Below are 13590 nucleotides of genomic sequence, written 5' to 3' on the forward strand. Positions count from 1 at the left end.
GTGGTCACTGGAGACCACTGGTGCGAGAAGATGCAAATGAGGCTTTTAGCTAAATGGTTTTCATCTTTTCTCTCTGATATCTATATATAGATTTTATATCTCTCTCTATATTAAAAAAATATATATGCTCTTCCCCCCAATTTTTAGTATTGCAAGAGGACCAGGCAAACTCTGACCAGCTTTAGTCTGTCACTGAGGGAATACACGGAAGGAGAGAGAACAAAAAACATTGTGAAACAAAAATTCAGGAAAAGCAAAGCCTTACAAAGCTGTTTCTCTCCCAGTCCCAGTGTTTCCATTAGGTCCTTCCCCAAAACGTTTAAAACATGAGAAAGTACTGATGTGTTAAACGGCTCACCTTCTCCTCATTTCCCATCTCCACATCCCAAAACAACAGCAAGAGTCCAGATGTATGGGTGCTATACCTCCTGCTCAGCCAGCAGGCAGGAGGACATCAGAGCCTCCTGCTCCACCAAGCCATAAACACCCAAGGCCACCTTGGTGCTACCTGGATGCAGCCAGGAGCATCACTGTGACTGGGGCAGAGCACTACATGCTTTACAAGGAAGCACAGAAAACCCAGGCAGGCAGTTAATAAAACACCAACAAGTTTTTTCCCTGAATTCTCCGGATATGGAGCAGCACCCCTTCTGAGTGACACCAGTCTCAGTCTATCAAAATCCTCATGGTGGTTTTTTTTTTTTGTGTGTTTTCTTTTTGTTTGGCTGTTTTTTTTAAACAAACTTTAAGTATTTCAGTCCGTTTTACAGAACTGCAAAACCAGCAGGCTGCCAAGGGCCCACACTGACCCTCTATGCTCCCATCATTCAAGACACACAACCCAGCAATTTATGAGCCTCCCAACATCATGGTCAAATTATCTCAGTCATCCCCACTCTCTCACCCGTAGTACTTGAAACCAGGGCCAGGAAAGACTGCTTCCAACAGAAAGCACTGAAAACTGTTTTAGCTTAAAAAAAGTTGTATCAGCAACAGAGCTAGTCCCAGGGCAACACTGTCATATCCAAGCTGGCAGTGGCTGCCTCGCTGCAGTGAGTGCCTACAGCCGCGTGAAGGCTGGATGTGCCACAGTGACAGCGACCATCCGAGTGGCCTCAGGTACCACGGCTTATGCTGCTGGAGACGGGAGCTCCAGCTAACGCTCTGCCATGGAAAGCAGCAGAAACAGGCTGTGTGGGTTCAGCGTCAGGGCAGCGATAAATTATAAAACCCATGAGTGCGAGTGCCTGTGTGGTGCCTCAGACAAAGGAGAGCAGTGTCTCGCTGGGGGGAGTGGGCTGTTATTGTGTGATGAGAACATAAACACTAGAAAAGAGTCCTATTTAAAAACACTAAGGAAGGGGGAGGGGTTTTCCCCTTTTTTGTTTTTCCCGTGCACTTCAGAGACTGAGAAAAGCTCAGTGCTTACCTTAAAGTGATTATGCCTGGCAGAATAGCAGCAAGAGCAAGGAGGATGTCAGATTATTCACAGTGTTTTCACAGCCAAATCTCTGCTTTTTGAAAATGCTCTTGAAAGACTCCGATGAGTGTCTACAATCCTGATCCAGCCCCACTGAATTACAGAATCAACCAGGTTGGAAAGGACCTTGAAGATCATCTAGTCCAACCGTTAACCTAACACTGCCAGTTCCCATCTACACCATATCTCTCAGCGTTATGTCGACCCTACTCTTAAACACCTCCAGGGATGGGGACTCCACCACCTTCCTGGGCAACCCATTCCACTGCCTAATAACCCGTTCTGTAAAGAAATACTTCCTGACATCTAGTCTAAACCTTCCCTGGCGCAACTTGAGGCCATTCCCTCTTGTCCTATCGCTCATTACTTGGTTAAAGAGGCTCATCCCCAGTTCTCTGCACCCTCCTTTCAGGGAGTTGTAGAGGGCGATGAGGTCTCCCCTCAGCCTCCTCTTCTCCAGACTAGACAACCCCAGTTCCCTCAGCCGCTCCTTGTACGAATTAACGACCAAAAGGAAACTACCGGCATGCTTTGAGTCTAGTTTCAGAAAACACCTGAAGCTTGTGTTTAAGCCCCATTAAAATCTCCAGGACTTAAGCCTGCATTTAAGCACTGCCTTCAGCTGAGATGGACCAGACCCTGTAAGAGTTTGCCCCCACACACACCAGTGCAATACTGACAGATATAAACACGCCCTGGAAAAACCACAGACGTGGTTTGCCACTAGAAGGACCTCTGCAACCCCATTTAAGAAATTACCTGGGAAGTGCTGGGTCACTCTTTGTAAACCTGCAGAAACAAGAGACAGCACATGCAGTGCTGGCTTTGTGCATGCAAAGGCAGGATTTGCCTCCTGGAGACCCTGGCAGTGCTTTGCAAAGGTGCTGGTTGGGAGGAAGACCAGAAGAGCACGGCTGATCCCATGTGCAGGGAGGGAGCAGGGAAGCTGCTCTTTTCAAGAATGGGCCACAGGTGTAGCAACGTTTGTTATTTAACAGCTGCAACTGTTAATTCCAGCTTTGCATCCCAGGCCCTGTTAGAAAATCACCATCTCAAAAGATACCACCTTGCTCACTAACAAAGCATGAAAAAACTCTGGTTCCTCTTCCCAGCATGAGGAGGGTGGAGCAAGCAGGTTCCTCGGAAGAAAGTTTCAAGCAGAGCAAGGCTGCAGGAGAACTGGAGTGTGCACAGGTGGCTTGTGTTCCCCACCCATGAAAAGCTAAATCCTCAGGTTTGTTCTCCAAGTACAAGCAGTGCAATGCAGAGGCTAACGCCTTTCTACATGAGGAGCCAAAAACCACTGGTGAAACCTCCTTTTGAAATCACCCAGCAACCCGAGAAGCCATTTGATAGTTAAGAGATTGCCACATCACTGCAGCCAGGGCAAATCCAAGTGACCTCTTCATCCAAAGGACATGGGAAACGGGGCTTTTACTCCAGAATTATGGGCAACTATTTGCACCAATTTCAAATTTTCCTGAGTTGGGAAATCATAATTTAATCGGCTTTAAGCTAACATTTGCCTGTGAATGAATCTCTGTAACTAAAAAGCTTGTTCTGTTGCAAAACTCCTTTCATGTTGCAGCGATTTTATTTTCACCGATTCACTCTGCCGTCCTGACCGGCTTATGGGGCCGGTGTTGTGGGGCTGGTGGAAGGATCCTCTAAACTGCTGCAGAGAAGGGGAACAGCAGAAGATGACACGGCATTGAAACTCCTCCAGCCTCTTTCGGAGCGGGGCCCAGAACGAAACCCCAAACCTATTTTTGTTTTGGTTAGTAAGGGTACCAGAAGTCTTGTATACTGCAGGTGCAAGGCTGCCCTTTCCTCCAGCCTCTGCAGGCAGGCTTTAAAAGCAGCAGTTAAGGGGTGAGAAGGGATGCTGAGGAGGAGGAAGAGGAGGAAGCAGCAGCCTTCCCCACCAACTGTGCCAGATGTGGCATAAGTCTCTCCCATGTCCTTCTCTGCATGCCAGGTCCCAGCTGCACTGGGCCACACTGGGAATGACTAAGACACCTCACCTAAACATGCCGCGGTTTGTGGGAAAGGAGCTGCCGTAAAAATAACTTTGGAAAACAGGACTCAGCTCTTTGTCTTCAGGAACCGGGACTTCCTAATGTGGCTAAAAACCATCCTAAAACATCATCATTTCCATGGTTGCACAGCTGTTCCATCAAAGGTGCTCATGCAGAGGTCATCCTCTCTGCCCCCGCCCTTGTACGTCGGTCTCTGGTTTGCTTTGATTGCACCACCACTGTTGTTCCTCAGACAGGTTTGTGACATTTTCCTAACAAGGCCACATCTCCCACCAAGACCACAGTTTGGCCAGGTGGTCCATAGGGAGGACAATCAAGCGTGCTCCTCACCCTTCCAGAGACCCTCGTCTGCACTAGGTCAGACGTGGGAAGGGATCGACTCACTTGAGTGATTTGGGCCAGACAGAAAAGCACATTAGAGTTTTGTAGGGGCTTGGAGGCTGGGCTGGGGTGTGTCTGGAGCTGTGGTCTTGAGAGCTTGATGGGACAGAGGTGAATGAGGAGTGCTGGGGGCAGCAGGGGAGGATGGGGCTCAGGAACAATCTGAGCTAGAAAATACTGAACAGCTCAGCCCTACGGCTAACAGGAGAAAAGGTACTTCAAAAACCTCCAGATTACAAATATTTTCATTTCAGATTTTCCTCCGAGCAGCTGACCCTCCCAGAGAAGTTTTGACACCTCTCCAAGTGACAGCAGCACCTTTTCTCTTGGTGCCACTGGCTGAGAGGCAAAGGGTTTCTTTGTAAACTGGGGTTTGACCCGAACAGAAAGGCTGCATGCAAGACAGGCAGAGGATCTGGATGTTACTCTGACTTATTTGTTCTTTCCCATTTTGTGCACCATTTTCTTTGCAGAACCTACCAGACAAACATACTTTGGGAATGTGTAGGTTATTAGTTCCTTGTTAAAAGTACTTTAACACAGACAGATGGATGAAGCTTGGACCTCACAGAACCCATTCACTGGCCACATGGATGCATCCCTAGAGCAGGAATAATTACGATGCTACACAGAAGGATCAACCTTTTAGGATAAAGCACAATAAATCTCAGATTCATGATTTCTGCATGTCTGGTATATGTTATTTTAAGAATAAAGACTATGGTGACACCAAGACTATCTGGAATGCAGGTAACTTGAAATTAAAACACATGGCATCTGTCTGAAAGAATTCATTCGGGAGCTATGGAAGGTCACAAAACCAGAAAAGAATGGGAAATGAAAAGATTCATATTTTCTTTACAGTGCCCAGGTCTGTAATATCAAATATTTACAAATAACTCTTCTTTTTTCCCTGTCTGGTAAGAAGTAAACACAGCTCTGGAAGAGTCACAAAGGCAAAAAGGGCATCTTGCTTTCATCATGTTCAAACAACAGTTCTATCTACTGCCTCTTGAAAACAACCATCAAAATGATTTTTCAGCTGAATATTGGGCTTTTCCATTTCAGATGATTTTCTGTAAGAGGGGTCTGCTTTATGAAGAAAATTTAGGTGGTGTTTTGGGGTTTTTTTTTTGATCGAGAGCAGTAAACCACTGAGAGCACCTGCGGTGGTTTGGTGCAGGAGGGACCTCCCGTGCCCTGGCTTGCAGAGGGAGGGGAGGGCTCTGCTCCCAGCGCTGCCTGCGTTCAGCACCTCACCCATGGGGAGGGAGAGGATGGGATCTGCTGACACCAGCTCCCAGCTGGCATTTCCAAACTGAACAGGCTGGTTTTCTGTCTAGCTTTTCACTGGAAAATCAACGTATTTTGCATGGGGAAAATGCAAATTTTTGTTTCAGCAATGAACGCGGGGGCAGTAGGCCCTCAGTGCTCTCAGGGGCACTGATTCAGGCACACGTGATGGGCATATTCATCCATATTCAGTTTTACATCACCAAATTCTCTTCCTTTCTTGATAGCTGTGTACATCACACCAGGCTTAAAAGACACCCGTCAGTTTGGCTGAGTTTGATTTTTTCCCCTCGTATTAACCCAATTAACTATTGCTGACAGTACTGACACGCTGTAGGCTGGGGAGGACACCTGTTTTAATTTTGCTCTTTACTTTGAGAAAGTCAGACAAACAAATGGCTCCATAATGAGACTCCAGGAGGCTCCATTCAGTTTTCTGTACGGTGGCACTACCTGTTTTTCTGTCCTGGAGGGGCAGTCGCATCTGCATTGCTTTCTCACATGTGCACTGCTCTCACTGGTGACACAGGTTACCTTTCAAACTAAACTGAATTTCCATATGTTTTGTAAGTGACACTCCTAATTAAATCTTTCCTCATTTACATTCCCTGTTTCTCTTTGCATTTTAGGAAGCAGAGAAACCCAAGACGATCTCGAATAGTATTTTAATTTTTCTGTTGTCAGAAACACTGCTGGTTTTCTTTACCCAGAAAGTAAACATTTTACAAGAAAACCTCATTTTGCCTAGTGGAAGCTGTTTTGCTTAAAGAAACTGAACCAACTACTAAAGCTAACCATAACACATGTGTGCAATTATGGGCCGGGCACTCAAAGCAAAAAAACCCAGGAAAATAATTTGAAGTAAAACAGATGTAGTGATTAAAAGATATACAGAGAAAGTAATTATTCTCCTTTAAATATTTTCAGCAAAATATTTTTTTGAATGGCACATCCCTATATTAACCCAATATACAACGTTTTCTTGCAGCCTTTGTACAACCTATTCCATGCTTGTGGATTAAAAAGTATAACTAAATAGTCTGTTTGGATAATGCAATTTCCCAAGACCAACCAGACACACTTTCTGGTGCCATTTCTCCTTTACTAACACAGCGTTTGTTTCAATTTCTCATTACAAACTTCTGCAGAAGGAGGAGGAAAGTGCTCTGTGCTGGTCATGAGAACAAGATTATTTCCATATTAAATTGTTAGTGTGAATATAATAAATGTTGATACTTTAGCCTGAAACCAGGGAAAATATATACAGAGGTTGTGGAAAGACTTTTTCATGGATGTTTCAGCTCTGACTGAATCCGCTTCAGCCAGGTGAGTGTAGAGAGAAAAGATGCTGCTGTGCCATCGGTACTCACCCTAACGTTTCCAAAGCAGCTGGACAAATTCACGGAAGAAAAATCCACTGAGAGCATTAAAGGCAAAGGCACCACCAGGTGCCACCAGCAGGAACCTGAGCCACAAGCTGTTGGCATCTGAAAAAGCATGGCTTTGTGCTCACTGGGTTTTTATGCTCCTGCCTTGGCCAACAGCGGGTGTGCCTGTCTCAGAGGAGGTACCTTTGGTTTGATCCAGCGTAGCCATCTGCGTATTTCAGAGGACTTTCAACTACTGTGGCCACTGGTCAGCTCTGGGCAAACTTTCTAGAGAAGCAGGACCTTACCCCTCAACCTTGACTTTGCCCTTTAGACTTCTGCTTCCAGAAGGACTGGATTTTAATTTTTTGCATAGGACACTGAACCACTATGGGACAGGGCTTCTTGTCCCCAGGAAGTGCAGTTGCCACAGTCCTCGCATGGATTGACTCTCTGCGGTTTTGATGGAGTTGTGCTCCTCCAGCACAGAATGAAATCTCATGGCCAGCCTTCTGACACACTGGTCTTCAATCCCCCCCAACATCTGTAACCCTAAAGAGATGAGCTGGCAGCATCAACATGACCCTAATCCACTGGCATGATGTTTCACATCACTCATCATCTCACTGATGGCCAGAACACTGCAGGCTGTGGCATGTGCCTGGGGCTGGGGAGGAGCAAAACGGAGATAGGGATTGACCCACTGCATGAAACATCTATCAAAGGCCCAAACACTTATCTGAATTACTGTTAGATACTTTGGATACTTGCCTAAAATATCAATGTTCTGCTTTCAAAAAAAAGAAGTTATGATTTTTTTGCACTCCTACTTCTCTTAATTTACTTTTTTTTTGAGTGCAGGGATGCAGGAAGGGGAGTTAAGACCAAGCAACAACGAAGTCCTCTGAATGGGAAGAGGAATAAATATACAAAAACCAAGTTTATATCAGATAAGAAAAGGGTTAAAAAAAAGTCTAAACTTCTTTAGGCTACTAAATATTAAGTTCAATTTCTGCTTTTCCCAGCAGCCTGCTACCCTGGTGCCAGGGGCATCCCAGCCCCGGGGTAAGGGCACCCACTGTGATGCTGTCCCTTAGCAAAGCTGCATGCCTCAGCTCGACTTCCCCAGCACCGTGCATCTCCAACAGCATCCACCTACCACAGTGCCAGCAAGCTCTGGGTTAACAATTCAAACCCCAAATTTCTTGCAAATTCAACCTCACACAATCTTCTCTTTCTGGTCCAGTGTGACAGTTGACAGCCCGAGACACCATTTTTCGCTCTAGTGTTTTTACTGTACCACTGCTGGCGGTTAATAAAGACATTTCCTGGGTGTTTATCCTGGCCACTGCCAGAGACAACCTGAACAGTCACAACCTGCCACCGCCTTGGAACAGAGGCTCCCAATTGACGTTAGCAGGAATTAGAGCTGGCTGGAAATTACTTTTCAAAAGTCAAACATCTCATTTAAACCAAAACAAAGCAAAACATCCCTTGCAAAAAGATCCAAAAGCTATTTAAAATGAGACTAGCATTTTGTTTTGCCTTCAGGACAAAGAGTTTGCCCTGCGTGGGGGTTTCCATGGCTTCTCCCTTCAGATGACCCCATCGGAGAGGCAGCTGACGAAGGCGGCTCCGTTCTTGCAAAGGACGGATGCGACAGAGCATGCATCTGATAGACTTCAGTATGGACGGCTTAATTGCCACCAGATGTCCCTTTTATGGGAGAAATAGTTGCTACAAAAAATATCTCTATCTGACGAGATGCTGGTGGTATTTCCTAGCAGCCAAGGCTTACCTCCGTGCTGTGTGTGTATCTCCAGCAGGCAGCTGGGATCAATCCGCAGAAGGCCAGAGCAAAACAGAAAAATCCCTGAGGATAAAGAGGAAAAACACCATCAGTTACAGCATGGGGAGAAAAATATCCATTTGAAAACACCGTCAGGATGTATTTAATATGCTCATTTGAACAAGTTTAGTTAAAGTTAGAGCTAAACATCCCTCATAATGCTGGTTACTTAAAACTAATTAGATGGATAATAATGTGATTCTTCATCAAGAACCCTCTAATTACACTGTGGCCATCTGAAGAGGTTTACCGAAAAAGCACCTGGCTTCCTGAAGAGCAGTTAACCTACCCTGTCCAAACTCCCCTTGGGGGGAAAAAAAAAAAAAAAAAAAAAGAGAGATAAACCCATTATATTTACAGTATGCTCCTCTTCTGCAGCAGTGCTTTGCCCCAGAATAGCATCTCCTTACTCATGGGATTCAATCCTCTGTGTTTAGAACTCAGCTATCGGTTGCAAACAGGGGAAAACCCCACAAATAGTCCATAAAGAAGCAAGTAATCAGGACAGAAAGCAACCTGAAACTGAGCTGAGCTTTACTCCTTTAGCAAGGTGACAGCTGCACGGCCAAACCGCCTTCCTTAAATCAGCATCATCCTAGTTAGGCAAAAGGATGACAGAAATATAATCAAGGCCAGCAACTGACCCTGAAGTGTCTAAACAATAATGGCAACGACGCAGGAGGCAGCTTGACTTTTGTCTTCTTCCCTAGGCTTGCAGAGCTGGAAGTTACACACATTGTCTCTTTATTTGAACAAATCTGGTCCAAAAAAAAGAATCCTGATGTAAACAGCGCTTGCCTGTTGTGACAGCTGGACCAAAGGATCTTGTTCACATTAAAAAAAAAAAAAATTTAAAAAGGAAGAAAAAAAGTGCCTGTAAAAGCGTCTGAAGGCCAAATGGGCTCATCAAATATGAATCCACAGCTTAGTCTTGGAATGGCAAAAGATGATGAATAATCACCAGTTGAAAAATATTGCCCTTACAAGTTTTTCTGTGAAACTGTCCCTCTTCCAACATGGAGTTATGTAGCAGGGGAAAACTACCCAACTGACTGCAGCCTATTTTGGTTTCTAAATTTTTTCTATGAGTGTTTTAATAGTATGATATACCTGAAATCACTTTAAAAAGATTAAATCTTTCATGAAAGTTTAACAAATCCAAGTTTAAGGAGAGGAAGAAGAGTGTTGCTGCTACCAATTCTGCTTCACAAAAAAACCTTCTGCTTAAAAAGTATGGTTTTTTTTTAAAAAAAAAAAGCCCCAAACGCCTCCGTATGTAGCAAGAAAGGAAAATGTGATACTTCAAATCCTGGAAATGAACATGAACATGCCAATAAACTGCCTTTTGCTGGTTCTTGTCCATCTGCTGCCTGCTGTGTTTCTCTGCTCATGGCTGGACAATGCCCTGCCCAAGGGCTTTGCTCCAGGAACAGGACTGCTGTTGGCATTTCACCACTTTTTCAGGGCTGCCTTGTTTCAGGCTCTGCTTCAGACGCTGGGGAAAACCCTGTTATGGTTCTTATGAAAAACTTTAAATTATGTATGTCCAGCCTCTCCTTTTATTTTTTTGGCAGCTGCCTGGCCGTATAGGTGGTGAGATCACTCGCTGCCTTGCCAGGACCTAAAATGGGATAACAGAAGACCCTAAAGGAGATGAAAGTCTGATCAAATGCTGACGTGACAAGGGGGTTACAAGTAGAGAAGATGGGGAAGAGCATGCAGGGTGAGATGCCATGGACCAAAGCATGGCATGACCAAGCACGAACCCAGCCGGGGTTGGCGGTTCAACCCCTGCAGGTACAGCACGAATTGGAGGGGGGAGGAGGTGAAGTTACAAGGGCATTTCACATTGCTCCTCACTACCACCAGACCCTGCATTTCGCACCTCCTCCAACAACTTCCCCCCCAAACAAACAGCATAACAAAGTCCATTTTCACCTAAATCAAGCTCAAAGACAGGAAAAAAAAAGAGAAAATTATGGCAGAGGAAAAAAATAGCTCTGACAGCAATGTGAAAGCTCTTCCACACATTGTTCCAGTAAGGAATTAATTGAGAGGACTCACCACGAACCTGGAGAGTGAGAACAGTGTTGTGAGTGGGACCACCCAGATTTCTCCCCCCCTCCCTGTGCTCTCCCTTCCTTCTCCCACCAGCTCCAGCACTTACATCTCTCTGGGGCCAGAAACCCCAGCAGATTAAAATCCTCCTTCTCATCTTCCCTTTCTCAGCTCCACCTCACATCTCAGTACTTCACCTCCAGCATCAGCTCTCCCTTTATTTCTGTCTAGCTTCTCTGGGAATACCAAGACACGGCCCCTTGGGAAGCTCCCCCTGCGTCCAGCCGGTGCGCAGCAATTACATGGCTCCGAGAACATCTTATAAATTAATTATAGGCTGCTTTTTCCCTTCCCAGCCAAAAGGCTTTTGGAAGAGCAACTTTCTAATTACATTAGAAGACATTTGGAGGAAAAAAGAAATAGGCAACAGATAGTTTGCATACAAAATGTGGAAGGGTTGAGGCTGGTTCACCATCTCCCAGACCCTCGGAGCTCCTCGGGGCTGGCCGCAGGCTGCTGCCTGCTGCCCTTGCAGGAGGCAGCCACATCAGCCCCACAGAGGGATGTCACCAGCCAGACATCAATTACTCTTTTATGAATGACCTTGTTTCCATCCTTGCTGCAAGGAACAATTTGTCTTCAAGAGACTCGGCAGAATCCGCAGGAACAGCGTCTTGTCTGTTGGCTGCTGTATCTTTTAATTCACCTTTCTGAAGTTTCCCCTTTGGTTAAGGGGATCTGCTTCGGACGAGGGAGGGATCCTTTAGCTCAGACTGGGTTCAGTAGCTCTGCCAAACCCCTGCACTCCCAGGGAAGGGGCCGACCTGTGCCCTACTCAGCTCCAGCTGCTTTTTGGTGCTGCTGTGGCCACAGCAAGGGCCAGCTCCCTGCCAGACTTCACAGCCCAGGGCCAGGGCAGGGGGAGCTTATTTCAGATTGCATCCATCAGGTCGCATCCCTCCCTCCCTGACCCAGTTCATCTAAGAGCACACAACATTTTTGCCTTTCCCCATAGCAAACGCGAGCCAGTGATCTCAGTCCGAAGAAGGAATCCGTCCTCAGCTCCAGCTGAGCACATCGGCTCTGCCTGCGCCTGCTCCCCTGCACACGGATGCCTCGCTCAGAAGTGCTGCACCACGAGGGAGAGCACGGGAGACAAACCAAGATGCTGAAGTGTGCTGCAGTGTTATTAAGGACCCTTTACACACTTGCCTGCAATGATGCACCTGGGAACAGTAAAGCAAACAGCCTGTGCTGTGTGCTGGCCCTACTGGCACATCACTCTCGCTGAAAAAATGGGTTATATCAGCCACTCACTAAGGCTTTTTTACCACAGAAATTGTTTGGAATCTGTGCTTGGAACAGCTGCTCCATCCTGAACACAAATTTTGCTCTATACAAGTGTTTTTTAGGCTGGAAAGTTTAGATGTAAGAATTTCAGCTGGGATATTCTGGTTGGCATGTTGCTCCATGGTTTTTTTTTTCCTCCCCTCTCTCCATCTGACCAGATAACAGCACATAGTGCCTTAAACCCCATCGGAGAAAGAGTCTTTCCTTTGTACAAGCAGTACTAGCAAAACTGCAGTTTTCCTTCCTTCTCCTCCCCTTCCATAGTGACATGGCCTTCATGGGCCTGAGAGCTGCAGCATGTTTACATTCAGGACTGATGGCATGATGGACCACAGATCACCAAAAAGTGGGGTTTGCGAGAACTGGAGGACAGTCAGTAAACCTGTCACCACTCTCCCTGTTTAAGAGGAGCTTTGGAGATGATAGTCTAGGATTTTAGAACATAATTTTTTATCCTTAAGTTCTCAGTTACTCTCTAGAAACCAGCTTCCTCACGAGCATCAGTGGATGCACAGCCTGGCTGGTCTGGTGATGCTGCAGGACGAGCTCCTGAGATACATGTGCTTTAGCCAATTTGACCTGCTCTGGTTTCTAACCACTGCACACCCATTACTGTTATTAGGACAGCACCAGTAAGGCCTGCAAAGACTGAGATCCCTTCTCTATACACACAAACCTCCAGAGAGCCAAGCAGGGTGAGCATTTATAATTTAAATAGACAAAAGAAAAAAAAGGCCAGTAGGGAAACTGAGGCACAAGAAGGAGATGGGATCCACCCAGCAGTTCAGTGACCAGGGCAATGCTCCTCTAAGCCCACCTGCATCCTGGCTAGCATTCCCCCGGGGGAGCTGGTTTACCAAGTGGCATTGTGGTGGATTAGCCACATCGATGCAGACATCCCCCGAGCGTGGCTTGGTTTCCTCTACAGCCACAGATGTCAGGAACCAATACTCCGGTGTCTTCCCTCTTTGATTAAAGAGTGAATTAAATGGTCTTCTAAACAAGACACATGATTTGCAGGAGAGGAAAAGTCCTTTAAAATCAATAGCAGGGGGAAGGTGAAAAATCCTCGCTATTAACAAGCAGAAAAAAAGCTACAAGCAGGGAGGCTGATCACTTCTGTGAGCTACAGCCCCGCAGGGATCAGCAGGGCAGGAGGTGACACCGCCAAGTTTCAGAGCCCCACGGGGCTGAGCCCCATGCCTGCCTGCGATGACACCTCACCGCAGCCGGCAGGGCTGGCTCTCCTGTCTGCATTTCTTGCTTGCAGATCAGAGATTAAAGACGAGCCTTGGGAGGGGGTAGGAACTGGTGGGAAAACAAGCAGCAGGCTGGCCCTTGCTGACAGCTAGAACAGAGGGGGGGCAATTTGTAGGAATAAGCAAAGCTGCCCTGTGTGATTTAAGATGCTGATGAGCTGCTTGAACAAAGAAGAGCAGAGAAGAAGGTGCTGGTGACCAGCTCTTGGGTATTTCCAGTTCATTTCTGAAGGGTTGGGACCACGGGGCCACCCCTGCAGTGGTTCCAGCAGCCGCTGCCTTACCCAGGGCCTTTTCCTGCATCTCCCGGTGCTGAGTGCCACGGCCCTGCGGGGAGCAGGAGGGGGACCCCAGCGGGGACTGGGGATCGGGATCAGGGATGAGGAGCCCGGCGGGGATCGGGGATCAAGGATCGGGATCGGGGAGCCCGGTGGGGCAGGGATCGGGGATGGAGAGCCCATTGGGGCGGGGAGCAGGGAGTGGGGATTGGGGAGCCCGTCGGGGTGGGGATGGG

The 13590-nt window shown here is 46.7% G+C and overlaps 1 protein-coding gene across 2 annotated transcripts in view; it reads right to left on the bottom strand.

The window, feature by feature from the left end:
• TSPAN32 (tetraspanin 32) overlaps positions 1 to 13590 on the bottom strand; it is a 33537-nt gene that overhangs the window by 14371 nt on the left and 5576 nt on the right. For both annotated transcript variants that reach the window (XM_074884691.1, XM_074884690.1), the window contains exon 4: positions 8359 to 8433. In XM_074884691.1, coding sequence (XP_074740792.1) covers positions 8359 to 8433 — 75 coding nt within the window. The remainder of the gene's footprint in view (positions 1 to 8358; positions 8434 to 13590) is intronic.

The sequence above is a fragment of the Strix uralensis genome, chromosome 15, assembly GCF_047716275.1.
Source record: "Strix uralensis isolate ZFMK-TIS-50842 chromosome 15, bStrUra1, whole genome shotgun sequence".
Taxonomy (NCBI): Eukaryota; Metazoa; Chordata; class Aves; order Strigiformes; family Strigidae; genus Strix; species Strix uralensis.